General features: G+C 38.0%; 1 protein-coding gene across 4 annotated transcripts in view; it reads left to right on the forward strand.

Annotated features, from left to right (window-relative positions):
• Nucleotides 1-26,710, forward strand: part of arhgap9 (Rho GTPase activating protein 9) — a 49,320-nt gene extending 22,610 nt beyond the window's left edge. For all 4 annotated transcript variants that reach the window (XM_053636102.1, XM_053636103.1, XM_053636104.1 and 1 more), the window contains 17 exons: nucleotides 3,856-4,074; nucleotides 4,263-4,352; nucleotides 7,873-7,929; nucleotides 8,404-8,550; nucleotides 8,778-8,840; nucleotides 15,016-15,077; nucleotides 15,883-15,970; nucleotides 16,128-16,223; nucleotides 16,472-16,570; nucleotides 16,701-16,818; nucleotides 17,529-17,648; nucleotides 18,079-18,177; nucleotides 20,616-20,693; nucleotides 20,906-20,959; nucleotides 22,619-22,753; nucleotides 23,466-23,571; nucleotides 24,567-26,710. In XM_053636102.1, coding sequence (XP_053492077.1) covers nucleotides 3,856-4,074; nucleotides 4,263-4,352; nucleotides 7,873-7,929; nucleotides 8,404-8,550; nucleotides 8,778-8,840; nucleotides 15,016-15,077; nucleotides 15,883-15,970; nucleotides 16,128-16,223; nucleotides 16,472-16,570; nucleotides 16,701-16,818; nucleotides 17,529-17,648; nucleotides 18,079-18,177; nucleotides 20,616-20,693; nucleotides 20,906-20,959; nucleotides 22,619-22,753; nucleotides 23,466-23,571; nucleotides 24,567-24,759 — 1,824 coding nt within the window. In that variant the 3' untranslated portion in view covers nucleotides 24,760-26,710. The remainder of the gene's footprint in view (nucleotides 1-3,855; nucleotides 4,075-4,262; nucleotides 4,353-7,872; nucleotides 7,930-8,403; nucleotides 8,551-8,777; nucleotides 8,841-15,015; nucleotides 15,078-15,882; nucleotides 15,971-16,127; nucleotides 16,224-16,471; nucleotides 16,571-16,700; nucleotides 16,819-17,528; nucleotides 17,649-18,078; nucleotides 18,178-20,615; nucleotides 20,694-20,905; nucleotides 20,960-22,618; nucleotides 22,754-23,465; nucleotides 23,572-24,566) is intronic.

Raw genomic sequence — 26,710 nt, forward strand, 5'->3', positions numbered from 1 at the left:
AATTTACAACTGATCATCTATTTAAGAACAACATGTATTGCTCTTTATCCATTTATATTTCTGCTTAATGTTGAGGAACATCTGTGAAACAAGTTAGTTCCTGTTATAACATTCCTTCACCAGGCTCTCTTTTTTTCTGCTGCTGTTAATAAGACAAAAAAAGAAGCTTGTCATGTTACCAAGAAAATGTTCATAAACATTAACTAAATGTCTCATCACAGAAAACCTTGCCATACCAACACCTATGCATGTTTTAAAAATCCGTTTACGCAACATGTCCACCATACAAGTACGAATGTTAGTTGTTAAGGTTGAAATGATTACATATTAGAAGGAACGCATTCAAATAATTCATTTAAATTTTGCAACCAGAACTACTGTCAGAGCCGTGCTGTTGTAGAACATGAATCATCGGATCAGATTCGAGCATTCAGCAGCACTGTGGTATAATAGCTTATAGCTTATAATAACAAGAATATTCATATAGAATGGAATTAATCATTAGTTGTTTGTGTGTTGTAGCGAGACAGTGGTCACAGTTAAATACACACATAAGTACAAACAATGAACAAAGCTGATGGTAGTTGAAAAGACCATGTAAACCACAACAGTTTCCTGTCCAAAAGTGATTTGAAAGTGACATATGAATGACACATCTCCAGATGCTAAATATGTGTACTGAAACTTAAAATGCCTGCTTCAGGCTAAAATGGTGGTTGAGATAGAGGAAGTGCTCTACAGTAGGGTTCTGCACACATAGCTTCATTAGTTAGGCTTGCTTTGAAAATAGTAGCATGAGATACAATACATTTAAAAAGATAAGCTTGAGAAAAATACTCAATCTTATTTAATCATATTTTATATGAAAACAGCCCTGTTGGCCATCTGTGAATACACATATATGATATCTATAACACAAAATTCAGGGAAAATATTGCACAATACTATATAGCTAAAAGATTATAGATACTTGACCATCACACCCGTATGTGCTTTTTGAACATCCCGCTTTTGCTGTTATAATAATAACCTCCACTCTTCTGGGAAGGCTTTCCACTAGATATTGGAGCATGGCTGTGGGGATTTATGCTCATTCAGCCTCAAGAGCATTAGTGAGGTCAGACACTGATGTCAGGTGAGGAGGCCAGGTGTGCAGTCAGCATTACAGTTGATCCCAAAGGTGTTCAGTGGGGTTGAGGTCAGGGCTCTGTGCAGGCCGCTCGAGTTCTTCCTCTCCAACCTTGGCAAACCATGTCTTCATGAACCTTGTGTTGTGCACAGTGGCATTGTCATCCTGGAACATTCTAGATGATTGTGTACGTCAAACATTGTGGCAACCGTTGTGGGTGGTGAAGACCCACATATTGGTGTGATGGTCCGGTGTCCACATACTTTTGGCCGTATAGTGTATGTGATGAACGATTTCTTGCAGTACACTTGCATTCTATTCCGCCAACGTAATAGAAATCGATTTATCGGACATTTTCAACCAGTATACACAAACTAATTAGTTTAACCGCAAGTCGGTTATAAGATTAGTCAGGACACTATCGGGTTGCTGTGCGTAGAGACTTTAGCTGCTGGTGAGCAGGGCGATATGAAGGTGTGAGCCCTCTACTGGGCAATCAATTCATATTTCTCCACAACAACATCAGTATAGAGATAAAAGGGACAGCACAGTTAAAGCTTTTTTATTATTATAATTATAGTAAAACACTGTATACATCTGATACAGTACAGTTCAAATATTTAAACCTAGTAGGCTAGGTAAAAATAAATAAATAAATAAATAAATATTATGTAAAAACTGCAGAATCCTAAAGCCCTGAGTGTCTAGTTTTGTATGAGCCAGTAACCACACTACTGTGAAGTATGAAAACCCAAATAATGTAAATGCATTGCTGAACACAGGCATCTCCAAAACCAGTGGAAAAAAAGAGTTAACCATGATAAAATAGCTGAACCTGTGGGACATAAAATACAGTAATTTAATTATCATGTCTTCAAGTGTATCTTCTGCTGTTCCTGCTGTTGTTTCTACTCCAGAGCAGCCACCTGGTGGTGAGTGACAGTTACATGTTTGTCAAGCTCTACTAGGATAGAGTTACTTCAATACAAGGCCAGTACCCATTCATTTTTTGACCTCTTTAAGCAAATAATTTAACCATGGGGAGATACTATGTAGGTTGAGGTACTTGAGTTTAATTTGCTGAAGCGATTTACAAACGTTTTTTTTTCTTTGTTCAGCTTGATGTTGTATTGTCTGCGAGTCAATAGGAATGGGGAATGGGGACCTTTGATATGGTTTAATGGTCTCTCACTCTGCTTCCGGCTTTATCCTTTCGCCCTGTTCGTTTTGTTTGCCTCTATCTGTCTTTAAATGTAACTCAATACACATAGTGTATATTTATGTTATCATACTGGTGAGGAACTAACTCTTATATTAAATACCTTAACTATTGCTATTAACACTAAGCAAAACTGAAGGTATAATTCTCATCATAATAACTTGAGTGAAAGTAAACTTAAAAAAAAGGAGAAAAAAAATCATAAAAACTGAAACAAGTTAGTTCCTGTTATTACATATGGTATAACAGCTATAAACAGTTGTTCCTGCCTCTCTTTTATACTCTCTCTCATAAGTTAATAAGACAGAAAGTGTAGCTTGTCATGTTAATAAGAAACCCCAAAGTCCTCTGTGATGGAAGGGCTTAGTTACAGCATTACCTCAGACTTTTACAAAGCACTAACACTGGAGAATATTTCCTAAATGCTAAATAAACATCTTTTCACAGAAAACTATACAATATCAATTGTATAATTGCACGTTTAAATTTTTTTTTTTTAATTATGTTGAGTATCTGCCATTTGTGCAAATTATTACTATAGAAACACACGAATATTTTACAATAAACCTGTGATTTATCTTCCAGCCAGCCAGCAGTTATAGAAACATAATCACATTCTGACTAGTCACAATTGCACATTCAAAAGCTTTGTGGTATAAGTAAGCTATAACACATGAAAGACCATGCTGTTATATGAAAATAATACATGCTGGGGCAATGAAACTACCCTGAAGAGGTCTTATAACAGCATGGTCCAAGGTGTTATTCCTCTAATACCACAGCAATTTTGCAACGATTACCATATGTAATTGATTAACGAATGACATTACGCTTCTTTTAACGGTTTATAGTTACATTTAATGCTATGAAACGTCTGCAAACCAAGTCCATTCCTGTTATCACTTATGTTATAGTTATGTTATATGTATACAGTTTTTTTTTTTTTCGATCACCAGCCTCTCTTTTTTCTGAAAAAGAAATTCAGCTTGTCATGTGACTGTGAAACCTGAAAGTGCAGACTGCTTTATGTTGAAGACTCTCCTATATCGGGAAACTAGAAAAGTGTGGACATCCAAGATTCCTTCCATAAATGTTACATAAACATCTACTAACAGGAAACCTTAGCACATTTTAATCCATTTATTAATAGATTATGTGCAGCGTTCACCATATCAGTGCATGTGAACTAATATTATAGGAATAATAATGTATTTGTACAGGCTCGTTCATATAAACCTATCATTTATGTGACAGCCGGAAACTACTGTGAGAGCCGTGCTGTTCTAGAAAGTTAATCCACACCTTCTGAATTGATAATTCATCACCGCTGTGGTGGAAATGTTTATACTTTGGTACTGTAAAAAAAGTACTCTTCAGAAGATGCTTAGAAGTTGTGTACTATATGTACATACAGTGTATTATGATTGCAAACAATTTACATGGCTGCTATGCTTTTTTTTTTTTGCTTTTTTTTTTAAATCCAATCTTCATCCGTCTTTCTTTTCAGACCTACAGCTCTCAAAATTCATTGACAGACACGCAGAGGAAGCAATGGGCAGAGGTCCCTAGCCCAGTCCCAGGCCAGAAGCCTTTGCAGATGCTGCAGCTGTGGGAGCAGTATCAAGACCCTGCATCTGGTCGCTTTTACTACGTCAACAGTGTTACCAAGGAGCGTTCATGGAAACCACCACGTAGAGCTCGCCGGAGTGATCATATCCAAAACACGGTAACCATTTTGTATTCATTATGTATTTGGTATCCACCTGCACAAACACATTAAAAATCAACTCTGTGGTTTTAGGTTAAATTAGTTGATTTTATTAAACACAATGACTACTAAACATGTTATGGCATTCTGATATTTCCAGTTTTCATTCTGTTTCATATCACGTGTTCTTGTCACCTCATTTTCAGGCCAGTGTTACACAGCCTGGGACTTCCCCATGTGACTCCAGCCACCTGTCACTTCCCCTTTACAACTCAGGAAGCACATTTTTGAGCAGGGTAAAAAAAAAAACTGTATATGTGTATATGTGTGTGTGGTCCCCCAGAGTGTTCAGCCTTGACATTATAACGTTTACGGTATCTGCTAGACAACATCAATATGTCTATATCTATTCCAGTTTCTGTATAAACAAGCAGATCATATGCAGGTGAATTCTGTAACATGGCAGAAAGGATCTACAGCAGCAGGTCAAACTCATTTTAGGTAACAGGTCGCATTACTCGTATGTCAAGTGGTCTGAGCCAAAAACATTAGTTTAGTTGACCAATAACATATCAACATCTGTTTATTTATTAAGATTTACATATAGTACCTTGCATAAATGTTCATTCCTTTGAACCTCTCCATATTATGCAGTGTTGCAGTCTATAATATGGCCTGAATTTCAATTTAAAAAAAGGATCAATATACACTCACCATCAATTTTATTAGGAACACTTGTACACCTTCACTAATCTAATGCAGTTGTCTAATCAGCTAATCATGTGGCAGCAGCGCAATGCATCAAATCATGCAGATACAGGTCAAGAGCTTCAGTTAAACTGGACAAGACTGGCAACTCATTTTCAACTGTCCATTTAGGGTGAGTCTGTGCCTATGATAGACTCAGGTTCTTGATCTTGGCTGATTGGAGTGGAACCTGATGTGGACTTTTGCTGTTGTAGCCCATCCACCTCAAGGTTTGATGTGCTGGGTGTTCGAGATGCTTTTCTGCTCAACATGGTTGTAAAGAGTGAATATTTTGAGTTACTTTCTGTTATAGACTTCCTGTCAGCTCAGCCCAGTCTGGACACTCTGCTCTCCTCTCCTCCATCTCTCTCATCAGCAAGGTGTTTCAGCCTGCAGACCCTCCGCTCACACGAGGAAAATCCCAGGAGATCAGCAGTTTCTGAAATACTCAAACCAGCCAACAACCATGCCACGGTTAAAGTCACAAAGATCACATTTTTCCCCAATTCTGATGTTTGAAGTGAACATTAACTGATGCTCTTGACCTGTATCTGCATGATTTTATGCATTGTGCTGCTGCCTCGTGATTGGCTGATTAGATAACTGCATGAAAGTAAAGGTGGGCGGTGACTGTAGTTTGCAGAATAATTGACAGTTTATTGCTCTAGTTTGCTCCTGGTGGAATAACAAAGACTAGCTCTAATTAACCTTTCAAGTTAATTAAAGTCCACAAGACATTTTATTTTAAGAAACACAGATTAGAAATTCAGTTGGTGGCCTGGAGTTAGAACTATTTTTTGGGCTGCTATTTTTTTTACACCTATGCTCTAGATAGTTAGTTGGTTTCCTGGGATACATATACTGTGAAAGTTTGGTAAACATAATTTTTTTTTTCTTTTAATTTTCCCCAATCTACTTACCACATATTAAATTGTTCAAGCATACATGAAGAAGGCCTTGAAACTCCTGTTAGGCAGAAGTCACAATGATTTACTGTAATGCACAAACAAGGGGCCATGTTCTTGTTTCAGCCTTAAATATAAACTGTGTTTCAGCCATGTTTAAAATAAATAAATAAATAAACAAACAAATAAAAATTTTTAAAAAATTCTACATCATTCCTCTAGAGCAGGGGTGTCCAATCTTATCCGGAAAGGGACGGTGTGTGTGCAGGTTTTCATTCCAGCCAAGCAGGACACACCTGATTACACCCGTTTAATCAGTTGGTCTTGTCTTTCAATAGACTCTGGTGTGGCTTCTGCTTGGTTGGAATGAAAACCTGAACCTACCACAGCCCTTTCCGGATAAGATTGGACACCCCTGCTCAAGAGATCACCAACTAAGATAGTAGATGAACCAGCGTATGTGTGGTCTGATATGGTTAAACAGGAAAAACACAGAACACAAAACGAGAGTGGTTAACACTGATATATATGTCCGTTCTGAAATAAAACCAGTAGAGCTACAGTGTTTGTTCATGTACAATTGGACACAAATGAACACCCAAAGAGTTCATTCAACACGTCTAGGTACTGGGGATTTTGCTGTGCACCGGAGGGTTCAGCCGTGTCCAACAGAAGCAGAGGTTTCGTCTATATGTTCAGAATTGAACGAGAAAAAGAGTGTGACCATACCGTCGAAGCCCGATTTGAGGATCTGGTGGAATTGCGTCCGAGTCTGATGATGACGGGTAGAGTAGGCTTGGCTGTGCTCTGGCCGTGTGAGGTGTTCTGTGTACAGACTGAACATATAAAATGTCCTGATCACCTGCAGAGTTTAGATGAAAAGTCGGACTGAAATGATCATATAAACAGGAAGCAGAAATTCTGCGTTTTCTGAAGGTCTCTGCACAGTCCCTTACTTCTATCTAGACAATAAGGACAGACAATCAAACACACGCACACACACACACACACACACACAAAATGATGGCAGATTGCCTGAGGATGAGTGTGCAGATTAGAGCAGAAGGCAGAGTTAAATTAAAAAGGGGATTATGCTTTCCATCCTCAGTTATTTATTTATGTGCCTCAAATAGCTTTTTGTTTAGCTAATGCTTCTAGTGTAAAGGGAGTAATGCCTGTAGATCTGATGCTGAGGGACAGACCAGGTTTCTACATTGACAACCGGACACACACACACACACACACCACGCCACATGCAGATTGCTGCAAAATGCCACGTAATGCTTATGTGGTAAGAGTTGTTTTGTTAGCAAGAGAGAGAGTGCGTTTAAATGACGGAAAATCACTTAAACCATGCTGCAGTTCCTTGTTCCTCTGTGTGTGTGTGTGCATGTGCGCGTGTGCGTGTGTGTGTGTGAGTGAGTGAGTGAGACAGAAACAGAGAGAGACATAGAGAGAGAGATATTTAACATGCTGATTATGCCACCTTCCTTTAATTGAGGAAGTTCTAAATGGAGACTGATGTGGGTTGGAGCTGTGCCTCAGATATGTTGAGTGTGGCATGAGGGATAGTTTTCATGAAGCTGTACAAAGTAACAGACTGTTCCCTGGATTAAGCAGAGCTGGAATTTGCTGGATTATAATTTGAAAGCAGATTGATGAACTTTGCTGCTGTAAGTTGGGTGTGATTTTCGTTTTTTTTACTGAACAGGAAGAACCTTAACTCTGACAGTTATTTCAGCTGACATACAGGAACTAACACATAGCAGCCTCTCTAGAGAACTGTCATGCTTAGTAGAACAGATGGTTGATATAAAATAGGACACGCTTATGTTTTTAGCACACATTTAGATATAACTGGCATACTGAAACCTTACACAGAGATCATACAGGTTTGTGAATTTAGTGGTGTTGTTGTTTTTTTAAACTTGTGTGTTGTGTTTAGACCATCAGATTTGATAATGTAGAATGATCCTTATCACTTCTTTTTTGTCACTGTTCAAAAATCATAGCATTTTTCAGCTTGTCTGTGTCTCTGTAGTTAGTGACTGTGCTTGAGAGTGTGTGTATGTCATGTATATGCAAGTTAGCCATAATGTTTAGGGGATTTCCATACTCAAACGTGCTCTTTGTCTCTCTCCCTCCCATCTCTGTACTCTCTCAGCTCTCCTCTGACGTGACCCACAATACCCAGGATGCAAATGCGCGACAGCTGAGTCAGGTGAGGCAACCGACTTTAACACTATTTTGTCCTAGATTTTTTTTTTTCTTCCAGAAACTGCTTATTCAGAACCCGTGGGTTCAGTAGAGACCCAGCAGCAGATGTAGCAGCCATTCTGAAGGGATTTCAAATGTGTCATTCTGAAAGTCTTTACCGAAAGCTCTCTTCTTCCGAAATGCTCTGATGCTGTTTACAGGGTTTACACTCTGGTGTGTGAATGTCTGAAGCTAAATAATGGCTTCCTGCCAGAGCTGAGGGTGGGTTATAATCCAGAGCATATGGGCAGATCTCTAGCTTGAGTGACATGTTAATACCGTACCTTTCCGATAAGCTGAGTTTGGCCAGAGTAAAACGAGTTTGCTAATTGAATTGAAATGAATTCAGGAAAGCAAGAAATGATTGACCGTTTGGAATGGAATATACATGCATGAGTGTGGCTCGTGTAACTAAGTTGAACTGAATTGCATTTTGCAGACCATGCTACGTGCAGAATCGTCAGATACGCTCAGTTCCTCCTCATTTACTACTGATGCCCAGAGCACAGAGGGCAGGGATGTCATCACCCAATCATACTCCATGATGCTGCCTCCGCAAACAGCAAGGATCTCTTCAAATGGCAAGGTACCTCTCAGATAGTTTTGTGAACCTCTAGGCACCTCACAATTTTCATTTCCTTTACAGTGTAAAGGTGCAACTAAAAAAAAACTATTCTGTATGCATCTTTATGAATCTTGATTTTTTTTTTTTTTAACAAAAAAAAACAACAAGAAGACATACTCATCCTGTATACTACTGTAGGAATGCCTTTCTCACAGCTCACACTAATGTCTTTTAATGTCCTTCAAAAGTCAGGGTACCCAATGGTGGTGGAGTTGCCTGACAGTTCTCTGGACAGTGATGGAATGACACCGGTGAGACACACACACACACACACACACTCAAAATCTGTATACAAGTAACTCGGAGCATTACAAATAAGTATGTTAAAAGAACTTGATGGAATTGTCCATAGAAAGCAGATTCATGAACAAAACTGCAATGTTTATGTTATATATATATATATATATATATATATATATATATATATATATATATATATATATATATGTATATGTGTGTGTGTGTGTGTGTGTGTGTGTGTATATATATATATATATATATATATATATATATATATATTATTCAAAATATTACATTTAAAAAACATGACCAATACAAACGTAGAACCATTTATAATGATTATGTACTGAATTTAATATGTGCAGGGTATCATTTGTGTGCAAAATACTGCACGTTTTCTTACAAACCTTTATGAACAATACTGAGTTTATGAAGTGTTAAAGTGTTTATAGTTAACATTTCTTATGTAGGTTACATCTCATTTTTTCAGTTGATATTCAGTGGTATACATCTGGACCTTAATAACAAAGAAAGCCTTAAGTTGTACTTAAGTGGTTAAAGGCATTATGTTTTCGGGTTGTCCGTCCATCCGGCTGTCTGTCCGAAATATCTCAACGAGGACTGGTTGAATGTTTTGTAGGATTGATATGAAATTATCTTTGGAACCAGCAGAGGAACTGAGGAGATTTTAGAATTCATCCAAACAGGGCCAAGGTTACAGGCTGGTCAAATGCCTGAAATACTTTTTCTTCAATAGCTTCCTTTCTGTTTGAAGGATATTTCTAGTATGCAAATTAGTAACACAGAAGGACTAGACTTGCAACACAGTTGGCGTCGAGCTCTACTTAATTTCTCATATCTTTAGTCACATAACCTAAAAGAAAAGAAAAGAAAAATGCACAAGTTGTCATTGTGTAAACAGTGAGCTGCTCCAGCTCACCAGAACAAACCACTAAAAACTAATATGAGGGGAGCTGCCTCATAAGCGTTATTTCTGGTTTGACAGCTATGGTTGTGACATGCAGGACGTCAAAAAGTCAGTCTTGAGCTCAAGCAGTCACTCTCCATCTAAAGTGGTTCTTGATTAAGTTCATAACAAAGAAGGTCTGTCTGTTCACAGAATTTTGTGGACCCAATTAAGCCTAGCATTCTCTTGGCCTGTGTTCACAACCAAGGGAATCTCTCTGTATCCAGGTGTTAAAAGACTGCGACCATCTGTTGCACACAAGTGATCCAAATCCTCTCTGCTCACACATCATCAGTAGTCACTCCACACAGTTTTTCCCAGGACGGTTTCTTGTCTACAACTCCCAAATGAAACACTGAAATACAGTCTCCTTTGAAAGTACTGGAACAGCAAGACCAATTCTAATGTTTTCGCTATACACTGAAGACATTTGGGTTTGATATCGAAAGATGGATATGAGATGATAGATCAGAATTTCAGCTTTCTTTCATGATATTTACATCTAGATGTGTTCAACAACTTAGAACTTGACACGTTTGTTGGTTGTTGTTTTAGGTGAGCAAATAATATTAGAACAGTTAGTCTTAATGTAAATGAAAGTTATTGCATGCAACAACTGCATCAAGTCTGCGACTTGTCTGCCTTACAGAATCTGCATATTCAGTCATTCCTCAGTCATATTTATGTAATCATCCACACACCTAACAAAGATTACCGGCTGGGCTGTGTGTCACGTGTACTTTTATCACAAGCTAAAAGAAAAACAGTCAGGATCATGCCCCCTCTCATGCAGTTGTATTTGTCTTGTTGTCTGATGATACTTCCACAGTTCTCTGGGATATAGTGTTACGGGCAAGATTGATATTCATAAGTTGTGTTTCTTATCAGCAGAAAATGACATTGACCATATTAAGCATGCTTTGACAAATTCACTCTCAGAGAAAGTTTTCCCTGCTTAGCGATTAGCATCACCACTTCATAACTAGCACAGGTGATTTCCTCTTGTACCCCCTTGCGCTGATAAAAAGCTGCTGTTGTGAGACAAGCATAGCTTCCAGTTTCTTTGGCCCGTGGGCCGGACTTTGGACACCCCTGTTATAAAACCTCATATTTTCTCATATCAGCTTGGTGCCGATAGCTTGACCAGTCTGAGAAATCTCGCTGAGGCCCTGCCCAAACAAGCTGGTGATGGAAAAGCACCAGTAGCAGCAGGAGAGGAAGATGATGAAGTCTAGATCAAGGGGTGTAAAGTGTTGTTATGGTCAGTGGAGGACACAGAACACTTCAGTGATATATGAAACCAGAGTTCCGTAGGACTGGTGCACGGTAATTAGCTCACCTTGCATGTTTCATGCCGGTCTGCATGAATAAAAATCTCCTTATATAAGAATGACTCCTTTTTTCTGCTATTTCTGCATAATGGCATGCTGTGCATGCAAGAAGCGCTATTCTTTGCCAAATGAGTGTTGGTACCAAAGTAAAATGATAAAAACAGCATAAACGTAACGCTTACCGTTTTGTAAAACTGTGTGCATGAAATTGATATACGGAATTGCGCAATCGATCCATAGGAATTCATCTATGTGAAGTAAACTTATGATTATGAGCCCAGAATCGGTCCTGAGTGTGGGCCAAGTGTGAACACGATCGTATTCAAGGAACTTCCTATTAATAGTTTCACAGTAGATCAAGACAATATAAAGGCAGCGAAATGGCAAAAACTAGTCCAAATTGTTTGTACTCAGAGTTGGCAACTTCTCAAAGTCAGCCAATTAAATTTAAAAGTGCAGCAGGTAACATTGTTGCCTCACAGCTGCAGGTCCCTGTTCGGATCCTGAGATTGGGGTACTGTCTGTGTGGAGTTTCACACGTTTTCTCTGAGTCTGTGTGGATTTCTGCATTCTCTGGTTTCCTCCCACCTCTGAATCCCACAAATCCTCAGAGATCAGGATAAAGAGATTACTGAAGATGAATGAATTATCCAAACTTCTAAATGGCTTATCCCATCTGATTACTTTTTTTTTTTAAACAAAGCTAGAAGTCTTCTTCATTTCCAGTAATATGATGTAGCATAAAAACAATGTGTAATAAATGTGTTTACACTAATGTTATAATATACAAATGAGAAGTAGGCCTAGTTAGGATTAGACCTAGATCTGATAAAGTCTTAAAGTAACCCACATGATGTCCAGCAAATACTTTTTAAGATGTAACAATGTTTGCTGACATTGACAAAGATATTTGCAATGTTTACAATGTTTATTTACTCAGTAGTGTCTTCTCCCTGCTTATCAAAAGCTGTAACATCTTGAACTCTTGACGTATTTTTCAGTTATTCGTCTTGATAAATACTATGAATTAATATGTAATTAATGGTGAAACTAACAGGGAAAGTTTGTAGTTACAAGAAAGTAGAATATAAGCTTGTGATACAGGTTTGATTCCTGGTAGTTTAAAGCCATCATGACACCCCGGTTAATTTGTATCTCTATGTACAGTAAGCTAGTGTCACGTATTAAATGTTATGAAGGTGAGGACGGATGCAAGTGCAGATAAGATCTTTTAATAAAGAGCGGCAGGCAGACAAATCCAAATCATGAGACAGTAGCGTAGTGAAGGAACAGGCAATAGGTCAGGTGATCTGTAAACAGACATGAACTAGGCAAGGCAAGAATCTTCAACGAGGAACAAGAAGCAAGATCAGTAAACATAAAACAAAACAAGGAAATGGGTACAAACGCTTGGTACATTGGTAACACTAATACTTCGCAAAACATTGTTAGAAAACAGTCTCTTTATAGTCTGTGGAGTGAGTGTGTGAAATTTGTTGCAGCTGTGCGTGATTAGAATGAATGAGTGTTCTGGGAATTGCAGTCCATGGCGGCCATGTTTGTAGGCCGCAGTGCAGGATGGGAAATGTAATCACTGGTTTGCTGTGATATGACAGCTACAAGTGCTCTCCATTGAAATCTCCAGGAATATGATGTAGCATAAAAACAAGAGACAAAAAAAAAATAATGGTGACTTCACATTATTATAATAATATAAACATTAGAAGTAGGCAAGCTTGAAATAAACATTTCATTGAGATGACATTGAGATGTATAATTATAACTAGGCTTAGTTATCATCACATTGGTTTGCCAGCTCTTCAGGTTTGTCTCAATTTAGAGTTAATTGAGTGACAGTCTTTAAAAAACACTTGAAACCACAGAAACATACACCAGATACTAATAATAGACTAATAATAAAAAACATTTTGTACAATAATCTAGAAGTGTTCATCATTGGCATCTCCAGTGATGAGCATACATGATGGTTTGGTGCCTACAGCATCAGTATTCATTTCACAATATTATATTCATATATAGATAATAATATTCAAAATGTTCCACACTCTCCAGCCTGTTCTGTGTCTTGCTCCGGTTGATGCAAAATCCTGTCTTGCTGTTAGGCGGAATGAAATATCATAATAAATGTTTGTCATCTCTAGCTGAGGAAAGGGTATCTTTGTTGGAATACCTTTGGTATACGGATTTCTGCTTGTATATTTTCAAAAGAAAAATAAATATTTCTCTAACAGTTTAAATTCTTCATTAATCATGGACATGAATTACATAAGGAATAAAACATGATGTCGCATGTTATCATCACCATGAAGTTTATTATTTTCCAATAACAGCATGTCCTGTACTGTTTTAATCTTAAATCTAAATGTGTAAACAGAAATTTGTCAATAACAATTTAATTATTGAATAAACAATGGCACATTGTATATTTTATCCGTTTATGGTTATGTTTAATCTTGTGGCACATCCAGGAAGCAAGTTAGTTTCTTTTACTTTATAGCAGCGATAAACCTTTCCTTCCGTCGGCAACTTCTCCTTTTTTCTCTATCTTGATGTTAATAAGGCATAAAAATGCAGCTGGTCATGCTTGTCACCGAAGGCCTTTCACATGTCAGAAAACGCACAGAAGTTACAGCTTTACCACTGACTGTTACAAAGCGCTGACACAGAAGAAATCATCCAAAATTGCTAAATAATTGTGTCCTCAAAGAAAACTTCACCATATCAACAATTACACACAACATTTTAGTCCACATATATATATATATATACCGATCAGCTGTAACATTAAAACCACTGACAGGTGAAGTGAACAGCAATAATTATCTCGTTACAGTGGCACCTATTAAGCGGTGGGATATATTAGGCAGCAAGTGAACAGTCAGTTCTCGTAGTTGATGTGTCGGAAGCAGGAAAAATGGGCAAGCGTAAGGATCTGAGCGACTTTGACAAGGGCCAGATTGTGATGGCTAGACGACTGGGTCAGAACATCTCCAAAACGGCAGGTCTTGTGGGGTGTTCCTGGTATGCAGTGGATAGTACCTACCAAAAGTGGTCCGTGGAAGGACAACTGGTGAACTGGCGACAGGGTCATGGGCAATCAAAGCTCACTGATGTACGTGAGGAGCGAAGTCTAGCTCGTTTGTTCCGATCCCACAGAAGAGCTACAGTAGCACAGTCTGCTGAAAAAGTTAATGCTGGCTATGACAGAAAGGTGTCAGAACACAGTGCATTGCAGCTTTCTGCGCATGGGGCAGCGTAGCTGTAGACCGTTCAGCGTCCCCATGTCCACCACTGAAAGTGCCTACAGTGGGCACGTCAGTATGGGGCAATGGAAGAAGGTGGCCTGGTCTGATGAACCACATTTTCTTTTACATCATGTGGATGGCTGGGGCATCAAGTGTGATGCTCTGGGCAATGTTATGCTGGGAAACCTTGGGTCCTACATAGGCATTCATGTGGATGTTACTTTGGCACATGTGTGTGTGTGTGTGTGTGTGTATATATATATATATATATATATATATATATATATATATATATATATATATATATATATATATATATATATATATAATATATATATATATATATATATATATATATATATATAATATATAATATATACGGAGTATGCCATTCCCTTTGCTGTTATTATAGAAAGTCAAACAAATTATAATGACGAGAATGAAACAGTGGTCTGGTATAATCAAGAATAATAACCACATAGGACATAGGTATCGAAAGAGTCAAATTCAAGCCCGGAGCTCTTCAGGTCCAAATGCAAATTTATGCAGATTATATTGTTGTGTGCGCAAGCACTGCCCATTTTATTGCTGAACTTATGCTGACATCTGTCTTCTAATGCAGGAGCTTGAAAAAGCAGGTCTGCTCAACAAAACCAAGATAGCAGAAGGAGGTCGGAAGCTAAGGTAAGCTTATCTTAAGGAAGATGTATTCACACACCTGTGGTTTATGCTACCTCTACAGTCCTAATCTAACCCTGCACATGATGTCCAGCCAGTAATGATGGTTCATTTTAAAGATGTAACAATGTTTACTGACCTTTTTTTTTAAAACTCAGTATTGTCTTCTCTCTGCTGATCATGAAACTCTATAACCCCTTTTAATTAATCTGTAAATAATACTGAAACTAACAGGGAAGGTTTGAAGTTGCAAAATGAGGAATATAAGCCGGTAATGCAAGTTTGCTTCCTGGTACTTTAAGGCCATTGTGTCACGCTGGTGCATTTCTAAATGTAAGCTAACTGTAATTTAACCACGTGTGTAAACTTGGCTTCACACTGTGCAATTTTTCTCTTTCTGGCAATCACACATTATACAGAATTCTTTGCACACGTCTTGAGCTCTGCTGGCTTAGAATGCATTATGTGACATCTGTCAGAAATGTTTTATTAAGATCTCAGTATAACCGCTGTTATGACATTTGTATAAAAGCCACCAATAAGAGGATGACATAGGATAAAGCAAAAATCACTCAATCAATCAATCAGTGGGATCGTCTCATACAGTGTGACAAGTAATAATCTTAAAAGACCACAGTGTAAAACCAGCATAAGCTAGACGACACATACAGACGGTCAAAATGGTTGTTACACTGTAAATATTTGTAACTCAACACATTTAATGATATCACCTGATTTCGATGTAGCATGTGTAACACGTTGTAACAAATTAGACACCTGAACATAATTTGGAGTGTGTGTGGTCTTGCAGGAAAAACTGGAACCCTTCGTGGGTGGTGTTGGTGGGGAACAGTCTTATGTTCTTCAAAGATCCCAAAACCCAAAATTCTGATGGCTGGGTAAGAAAACTTTCAGCCCACACAAAAATTTGAAAACCATCCTGACATCTTGAATTTATTGACTTGCATGTAAGGGCTGATGTTGACATGTTAACAGCTTCAGTCGAATACTCAGTGTATATCTTTGTGCACTGTATGCATGTCCATGTGGGTGTAGAAACCAGGGAACAGCTGTCCAGAGAGCAGTGTGGATCTAAGAGGATCTCAGCTGCAGTGGGCCAATGAGCTTTCCAGCAAGAAGAATGTCTTCAAGGTAAGGCAAAACATTACAAAAGATTGGTTTGAAATGACTAGAAGAGTGTTTTTGGAATATTAAAGCTTGCCAAACAGCATACGGGATCTGTGCTACATGATGTTAAAATGTTCAACCATTGGGCAATGTTTTTTTTTTTTTGGCCAATTCCTCTTTACTGCTCTCTTCCAAAGCTATAAATAGAATAACATATATATTCTCTCTGTGTGTGTGTGTGTGTGTGTGTGTGTGTGTTTCCCTGTGTTTAGTTGAGGACTATTACAGGAAATGAATTTTTGTTGCAATCAGACACTGACTCTGTAATTAGGGAGTGGTACTGTACAATACAGAAAGTCATTGACAGACTTGTAAGTCCATTTTTATCGTTAATATATACTTAATATTACCATATACATAATATCTGTAATGTCATAGTGAATTTGTTGTGTGTGTGTATGCCTGTGCTTGTGCGTGTGTGTGTGTGGGTGTGTTTTGTAGGATAAGGAGAATCCTCTGGATAATCTATTGCAGTATTCTTTGAGGAGAGCAGGCTCCTTGGAGTTGTTGGACCATAGTGGAGATGAAGAGGAGAACCGTACAGGATACAAGCCCTCGCGTTAGTCATACAAACACACACTGCCCTGTATATAGGTTATGGAGGGCTAGGACTGAGTCATATCATGCTACAGGGTGTCCCAAAAGTCTCCATGCTGGACATAGGGGAAGGTTTTCATACTTGGTTTATATTATGTATTTTTTCAGATCGCCTTTAAGAATGCCTTTGACAAAAAAGAACGTATTGAAATCATTCTCATGGCTGGAGCGGGAAGCTGTCATAAGTTTGCGATGGACTTTAACATGAAACATGGCAAGCACATCACACACGACACTGCTGCCAAACTTATTAACAAATTCAAAGAGACTGGAAATGTTGCAGACCGACCGAGTAGAGGACGTCCACGAACATCCATTGACGCGATGCTGGCATACATATATGGAGACTTTTGGGACACTTTGTATAGATAAATATTGCTAACTAGAGACATAAATACAATCCAGCCTTAACGCTAAGGCTAATGCAATATTAATAGCTGACCTCTCTATTCAAAACCAGAGACACAAAAATGAAAAGCGTGTCACTTTCAGTTTTAAAATAGTAGTTAGTAGTTAAACCGTTTTAAAACAATAATATTTCGATAATAATCGATTATATTGTAAGATTAGTTATATAAGAATAATTTTGAGGTAATTCACTCAGTCCTAAACACATTTTCTCTTTAAAAAACAAAACAAAAAAACTTTCTCTTTTTCTCCTTTTCCATTCAGTCCCTCGCTCCATCTCTAATTTAGAGACTTCGGAGCGGAAACGAGTGAAGAGTCGCTTGAAGAAGTTCATTCTGAGGAGACCACCAATTCAGACATTACAGGAAAAGGGTCTTATCAAAGGTGAGTTATATTTGAAGCGTGTGACTGTTTAGGAGAGACAATTATTTAACAGATTTTCAAAGCAGGTGTACATGTACAGTGATGTGCCAAAATTGAATATTTATTATTGCATTATTGAATCATTTTAAAACATTTTAAAACAAAACTCCAAACATTAAAAAATACAGTTAAATGCTACAGGAACAAAAAAGTGTACTGATACTGTTGCTTTGTGTCTAACCACATTTGTGTAGTAGCATTAAATAAAACAGTAAAAGATGTAAGAATTATGAACATGTGAAAAATGCATCTTGTGCATCAAGGGTTAATAGAACTACATCCATCTATAACTCCTCTATAAATGTGTCATGTACAATTCTTCACAGGTTTAACTATCTCTTTTTGTCTTTAATGATGGGGTGGGATTGATGTGTGTGGTTGATGCTTTCAGACCAGGTATTTGGCTGTAGTTTAGAGTTGCTGTGTGAGAGGGAGAAGAACACTGTGCCACGGTTTGTCAGAAACTGCACCGAAACAGTGGAGAAGAAAGGTAAGTTTGCGTAACATAAAATATTAGTGACACTCAGTCCCCGCCTCCTATCAGCAGTGTACCACGAATTTCTGGGCACCATACAAATGCATACTCTCAAAAAATTACAACAGTGGATCTTTCATATATTGTAGATTGATTACACATAAAGTGAAATATTTCAGGTCTTTTTTTGTTTAAATCTTGATGATTACGGCTTACAGCTCATGGAAATAAAAAAAAATCCAGTATCTCAAAATGTTAAAATAAAGAATTAATAATACAAAAATGTCGACCTGAGAAGAGCTCTAATCAGCTAATTAACTCAAAACACCTGCAAAGGTTTCCTGAGCCTTTAATCTCTCAGTCTGGTTCAGTACACACAACCACAATCATGGGGAAGAAGGAAGTCAATTTTGCATTTCATTAGGAAAACAAGGTCCCAGAGTCTGGAGGAAGAGTGGAGAGGCACAGAATCCAACTTGCTTGAAGTCCAGTGTGAAGTTTCCACAGTCAGTGATGATTTGGGGTGCCATGTCATCTGCTGGTGTTGGTGCACTGTGTTTTCTCAAGTCGAGAGTCAATGGCAGCATCTACCAGGAGATTTTAAAGCACTTCATGCTTCCATCTGCTGACAAGCTTTATGGAGATGCTGATTTCCTTTTCCAGCAGGACTTGGCACCTGCCCACAGTGCCAAAACTACTAGTAACTGGTTTGCTGACCATGGTGTTACTGTGCTTGATTAGCCAGCCAACTCGCCTGACCTGAACCCCATAGAGAATCTATGAGAGACACCAGATCCAACAATACAGATGAGCTGAAGGCCGCTGTCAAAGCAACCTGGTCTTCCAGAACACCTCAGCAGTGCCACAGACTGATTGCCTCCATGCCACGCCATATTCATGCAGTAATTCATGTAAAAGGCGCTCAGACCAAGTATTGAGTGTATAAATTAACATACTTTTCAGAAGGTTGACATTTCTGTATTATAAATTCTTTATTCTAATATTTTGAGATACTGGATTTTTTATTTCCATGAGCTGTATGCTGCAATCATCAAGATTAAAACAAAAAAAGGCTTGAAATATTTCACTTTGTGTAATGAATCTAGAATATATGAAAGTTACACTTTTTGAATTGAATTACGGAAAAAAAAAACTTTTCCACGATATTCAAATTTTTTGAGATGCAACTGTATATAAAAATGATATACTTACCTTACCTTACTACACTTGCTAATAATAACTCAATTCAGCAAGACCTAAAAATTGTTCTCCTTGCCTACCTTCCGATATATTGCTTCTCCTTTTCCTTTTCTCTTTCCGCTTTTGTTCCACATCCTTGTCTTTCAAATTTGCATTAAAACATTACCTGTTACTTTTCTATTGTTTTCTATCTCCAACAGTCACGAATCAGAAACGAAAATTTAGCAAAGGTGCAGACCACATTTTATGATGCATTATGACAATATTCATTTCATTATAATAATTAACTAGAAATATATATTATTTCTATATATAACATATATAAATGTATATTAAAGTCAAGTTTTTACCAGATAGTATATTATTAGGCTACAGTTGTATTAGTTGTCAAGTGACCCATTGAGTGTGACCCAAGTAGTACCTGTGTCAGATTTGTACTAAATGTACCAAACTAAATATACCAAACCGAGATGTATAGGTATGAGTGAAGTTAGAAATTGTCACAGACTCATCCTGATAATGTCTCTGGCATTAAGTCACTCCTCTACTGGACAGTACATATCAATAATCTTCAGTAGTAGTGTAGCAATTCATCCAATGTTTATTTCTCTTTTCAGTTGTCCTTGAAATTCAGTTCTATACTGTATAAGAATTAATGTTACAGATTCATTGTAACTCATTGTCGCTGCTTTTGTGATCCAGGTAAATCTCAAAGGTAAAGCTTTGAGTTAGGATGAATCCCAAACACCATTTTGTTCAGTTTGGTCATTCACTACTTAAGGTATAATGTAATGGCTTGTGCTCGGTAGATGCTTTGTAAAATAGAGCAGCAGCAATCTCGTACATATTTACTGTATGTTAAGTAATAATGTATGATTTTATTGTGTCAAAGAAAATCAGTTTAACAACATTTTGAGCAGTTACTTATCACAAAGGTAATTATGTAACAACTGCACTCGTCACCAGTCACAACTGTGTAATATGCAGAGAGCATTAAATACTTTAAAGTACCATTATGCAATGGGAAATCATCATACGTACTTGATAAGGATTAGTAAATACATTGTGCCAGAGCCTCGGTTTGTCCTTTCCACTATTCCCCTTGATGTGATACCTCTGATATCATTACCACCTATGGGTAAACATGCATACTGCCCAGTAGATAATTAGCTTGTGTGTGTGTGTGTGTGTATGTGTGTGTGTGTGTGTGTGTATGTGTGTGTGTGTGTGTGTGTGTGTGTGCGTTTTTTCAGGTTTAGAGACAGATGGTATCTACAGAGTCAGTGGAAATCTGGCTGTAATCCAGAAGCTACGCTTTGCTGTCAATCATGGTAAGACCAGCAAAGATGATACAGATCTATAACAGCAATGAGAAAATAACAGGTATATTGTCTTAACTCAAGAGATGTTCTATTATGTTTTATATTCAGATATGTGAAATCCGATATGAAGTCTGATATAATGACTTGAAGGAGAGAGTGTATATGTAACATATGCAGTCAGGTTGTAATAGGTGGCGTGTAATTCCTGTCCATTCTTCCAGAGCGAGCTGTGTCTACAGATGGACGTTATCTCTTTCCAGAGGATTTAGTGCCAGGTAGCACTTCTAATCAGCAGGAATGAAAATCCTTGCTTGCTCCCACTCTAAAGCTGGCTTGCTTTCGCTGTGTTTTCTCTGAAAATGCCTCCATGTTGCATTGCTCTGACAACAGCTGCTCATACACAAAAGGCTTGAGTCAGCCGTTTAGACTCTAATATTACTGTTCGTGAATAAAATATAGTAGCGGACCAGATAGCATTAGAACACGCTAACAAGATCACATTAAGTAGTTCCGGGTGTATCCATTCGTTTTTTTGTAACTTTTGTTACTAAGCGTAAGGGCGTAGTTTTGGTTCCAGGACCGGTCTGATAAAGGTTCTAATCTGACTTGCCTAATAAATTTTATAAACCATGTTGTAAATTAAGATTGTCTTGTGGACCTTAGTTGAATTGAAATATATGTATTGGGAATCAGTATGATCTAGAGCAGTGGTCACCGACCCTTTTCCTTGAGATCAAGGAATTTAACATGCCTGTTTTAGCTGATCAAGGACTTCTCAAGGCAATGATTAGATGGTCAGGTGGGCGCGATTATGGTTGGAGCTGAAAGTCTTTAAAGCATTGTCATTCTTAAAAGTGGAGCACACCCACAGAAAGGTTAAGAACCGCTGCTCTACAACATAGCTGTCAAACATACCGGTCCGATAAAGGGTCTAATCTGGCCCACCTACTGAATTTCTAATCCATGTTCTAAACAAAAATTGGCTTGTGGACTGTAATTGACTTGAAAGATTCGAGAAAAGAGCTAGTCGCTGTTATTCCACTAGCAGACAAATTAGAGTAATAAACTCAGGGCCATCAACTTGGCTACTGACAAAATGTGCTAATAGTATTTACTTCTTCATTATAGCAAGCTAAAAATTATATATATATGTATGTATGTGTATATATATATATATATATATATATATATATATATATATATATATATATATATATATATATATATAAACAAATATATATATCTATATGTGTGTGTGCATTCGGAATGTTACCTTCAAATAATGATAAATGAACATTTATGAGGAGTTGGTGATGTGTTATTGTTGATGTTATTGGTCATTAAGCTGCTTACTTCTAGTCTGGCTCACCTGACCTTGGACTGTGGCCTGTTACCTAATATGTATTTGTGTTTGACACTCCTGAAGGTGAGGAAGTTTGTGACTGACACCTTGTGGCTAGTGCCACTGCACGCTGCTTATTAAGACATGCATGGCGCTCTGTATTGCTCTGTTGATTTTTTTATTTATTTTTTATTTTATTTGCTTGTGCTTTATTGATTGAGAGAAATTTGAAATGGTGTATTTATATAGTTTTGCCATTTTGTTATGCTATGGAACCACATCCACATCTCTGAGAATCTATGAATCTTCACTGAGATGTTTGCGTGAACTACGCAGTAAAGCTGTTTTTGCATGTGCAAAATTGGTCCCTTGTCTCACTGCCCTTGTTGTCCTCTACGTTTCACTGCACTTACAGCGGAGAGCTTTTTGGCATGACACGACGAGTGCAGTGAAACACTTAGAGGACAACGACTCACTGCACTTGTCGTCTCATGCCAAAAAGCTCTCCGCTATAATAAATATTATTTGTCTATCATTTGCTTTTCTCCTTTTTATCCACACCCAAACTCATCCCGTCTTCGTTGTGGGTCAGTGGAGCATGTGGACCTGGAAGATCCGCAGTGGGAGGACATCCATGTGATAACAGGAGCCCTGAAACTCTTCTTTAGAGAGCTTCCTGAGCCGCTTGTACCTTATGAACTCTTTCATGACATTGTCAAGGCTGTCAGTAAGTTGGAGAAAGAGAGTGATGGATGGATGGATGGACAGATGAATGGATGGATGCTGTCCAATAATATGTTGTATAGCCTTCTTGGACAAAATTAAAAAGCATATATAAGAAAGCGAGAATATTTTTGTTATTATGCTGTGGTATTTGTTACGGCAGCATTTTCCGGATTTTACTAAAATTCAAGTGCTAATCCCTGTGCTACAACTCAGCCCAAAAAAAAAATTTTTAAAAATCTTCCAAAATCCTACCCACAGTGTTTGATTGACAGGGCTACCTTGTTGACTGTGAAAATGCAAATGCGAACAGGATTGCAGAGGTGTTTTATTTTTGGCTGGGTTGTAGTGTGAGGATGAGAAAGTGCAATCGGGTACGGATGGCATTCTATTCATTTTTCACTATAGTAGAATCGTAACATTGAAACTGAACCGTCAAAGACACTTTTTTGCCAGTTAGTTTTCATTGCTGTGTACAAACATGTGTTGCAGTTGATTTTGAAATATGCCTCAAATGATGTCCCCTCACAGAGGAAATGAAATTGCAAATGCATGTTTGAATGCGCATTTCTGGATGAGTAAAGTATAATACCTAATAACTATATCAAGTCGACAACATACTGATATTTATTATGAACCCTAGATACCTTATTGACCAAAAATAGGTATGTCGTAGTGCGTTTGTTATTGTTGCTTAATATGTGTTTATGTTTTAGAGCTGTCTGATTACTTGGATAAAGTGGAACGGATAAAATTGCTAGTCGTCAGCATGCCTCCTACGAACCACGATACCATGAGGCACATGTTCCGGCATCTTAAGCGGTATGTACTGTGTTTACAATCCAGGGTTGGGGGTTCGATCCCCGCTTGCACCCTGTGTACATGGAGTTTGCATGTTATTCCCATGCTTCGCGGGCTTCCTCTGGGTACTCCGGTTTCCTCCCGTAGTCCAAAGACATGCATTGTAGGCTTATTGGCATTTCCAAATTGTCCGTAGTGTGCGAGTGTGTGAGTGGGTTAGCACCACATCCAGGGTGTCCCCTGCCTTGTACCCCGAGTTTCCTGGCATAAGCTCCAGACTCCCTCGCAACCCCTGTGTAGGTACAGATTAGCACACCTAAACCAAAAATATTCACCACTTCTATTTTTAGATATGTTTATACCTATATTTAACACTAGTTTATTTAATATATTTACATTTTTTTTCTCTTTGTAGTAATATTATTTGCAGCCACAAGAGGGGGTGGGGTGCTCACGTTGTTTAAAGGTCTATTTTATGCCCCTCACTCTGTTCAGTGGTGATAAAGAACCAGTTTGCCTTTAATTAGAGTAAAAAAAAATGTAAGTATTAGTATTATAAGATTATAAGTAAGTATTATAAGACAGATTTATTTGAATAACAGAAGGATTTGAAATGAACACTATTCTGAGAAAGTATACAGAATATATATACTCTTACTAATACTCTTGTTTCTCCTTTTCCCTTCCTTTGCTACTTTACATACTAGTCATTCTTGTGCATCCGTTTCTTTCATCTCTTTACTCTCCATCTTGTGAGACCTCTGCGTGTCATCTGACAGAAAGAACACCAACACCAGTACCGTCACTTCTGGAGCCTCTCCTCCCTTTTTTCCCTTTAGCCCTTTTTCTTTTTAATGTGGAAGTTTTGAGCAATTGCTGGCTGGATCTGTGGTTAAGTGGGAATGGCATTTTTAAAGAACAAAAAAAAGAAGCCTTCCTTTGCTCCTGTGTCCTTGTTACACTCTCACCCACTCGCGCACTCACACAGTATCTCGTTTCCTCTCTCTACATTGCAGGGTGATGGAGCACTCAGATACTAATCGCATGACAACGCAGAACATCGGGATTGTCTTCGGGCCGACGCTGATGCGTCCGCAGAACGACTGCGCGAACATGGCCATTAACATGGTTTATCAGAACCAGGCAGTAGAACTCATCCTCAGTGAATACGACCAGATCTTTGGATCTGACCCACCCGGATCTCTCTGACACTGGTGTAGAACACAGACAGCAGCAGAACCTGCTCACTGTGAACCAGTGGAATTTGAAATGCATGGAAGGAGAGCTAAATATGATCCATGCGATGCCACAAATTCCATCCTGGTTGGTGATGGATGGATGAATGGTTGGATGGAAGTGCTTGAGCAACAATCAGCCAACTGGCCTTTAGTGGGCACAGAGTAACACAAAAAAACATGTGTTTTCAAATTGAATCAAGAGGCTTATTTTATGTTCGTTAGTATGTGTGTGTGCACATGTGTGTGCGAATGTGATGTCTCTTCACAAGTGTTTTTCATTGTATTGTTTGCAGCGACGTTGGGAAAACCACACATTTTGTGTTGGCAAAAAAAGACATTAGAGACTCCTTGAACTAAATTCTGTAAAATAAAATCAGCAATAGTCACCCAATATGCATAAACAAGAAGACAGTTCTGAAGTCTAACCTGCTATTCAACTGTGCTTGAGTCATTTCGTTTCTTTTTTAACAATCCAGATTGCTATGTAATCTCCTTTTCCATTGTTCCAGCAGTAAGGCTGTGGTGTGTGCATGTGTGCGCCTTTGTCTGTGTGTGTGTGTGTGTGTGTGTGTGTGTGTGTTTTGCGTGACAGATAGAAGGACAGAAGTATGTTCCGTATTTTGCTCGTTGATTCGGTGGAGCTTTTTGCCACTATTGGTCCAAATCTCTGTTTTTAATAACAGAACAAAAGAAGAGCTAAAAATGCATTATGTTTAAAAAATGTGGAGTAAACCCCCCAGCACCACCACCCCCCATCAGCACCAGGGCTTTGGTAATTTTATATTGACTGTGGCTTGGCAAGAGACGAGAAGAAGTGAGAGGGAAGAAAAAGAACACGGAGAGCATATGGATTTTAATGTTGGAGTTTATATATTTATTCATTTTTTTATTTTCTCATTATTACAATGGGCAGCATGAAGGATGGGGGAGATTACCGAAGTACTATAAGTGGAGAAATGAAATGAAGTCTTGCACTATGTTTGTTACTTCTGAGTATTGTGTTGGATATTTAATGAACTGTTGTTCTTCTCTTAATACTGTTGTAAGTTGTCCATGTATTTTTGTGCCATCAATTCTTTTAGGAACCTCCTTTTTCATTGGAGAAACATTCATAACCATAATTATGAAGTTTTAAGCCAGGGGCTCTCAAATGCAATCCTGCTCTGCATGGTTTGAAAATTTTTCTTTGCTCACCACATACCTGATCCAAGTCCTGTTTAAATGTGTTTCTAGCACTGCACAAGTCCTGTGATTTCAAAGATATCTTCAAACCGTGATTTGAAATATTGCCTGGAAATGTACTCCACTCCGAGCCGGAACAATGCTACACATCCCTGCACCTCTCCCTTAAAAGGCAGCTCACAAGACATATAGTTTTAACAGAGGAGATGTGATTGGTTGTGGGGAAAGAAAAAAAGCTTGTTGTTGTTTTCATTGCAATTGCAGTTGAGGACAATTACAATTTGCTCATTTAACTGTTTAATTGAATCTTGTGTGTTGGAGATTTAAAAAAAAAAAACAAACCTTCAAATTGTGCAAGACGGGGTCAGAGTTCAGAAGACTTGTTTTAAGTTCCTACCGAAAAATCCATCAAAATTCTTTTATTTAATGTTTGGCCCAGTGAACATTAACTGATCCAACAAGATTTGTGAAACAATTTCCTTCCTTACGTTGTACAATTATATGTGCTTTGTTTTTTTGTTGTTGTTTTTTTTAAATCAAGTAACTGCAGGTGTTCAACTGCAGGCATTTGGTCTCCCATTCTCATAACCCAGCTTTTTTTTTTTTTTACATGATGCCTCGAATACTATTCTTAAGATTTACCAACATGGCTAATTACTGGCCTATTCCTTTTCTCTTCCTCCAGATCCTGTAAGCTACAAAATATTTGACAATAAAAGTCAATTAAGTAAATCTGTGAA

Source organism: Ictalurus furcatus, chromosome 11 (genome assembly GCF_023375685.1).
Source record: "Ictalurus furcatus strain D&B chromosome 11, Billie_1.0, whole genome shotgun sequence".
NCBI classification, from domain to species: domain Eukaryota; kingdom Metazoa; phylum Chordata; class Actinopteri; order Siluriformes; family Ictaluridae; genus Ictalurus; species Ictalurus furcatus.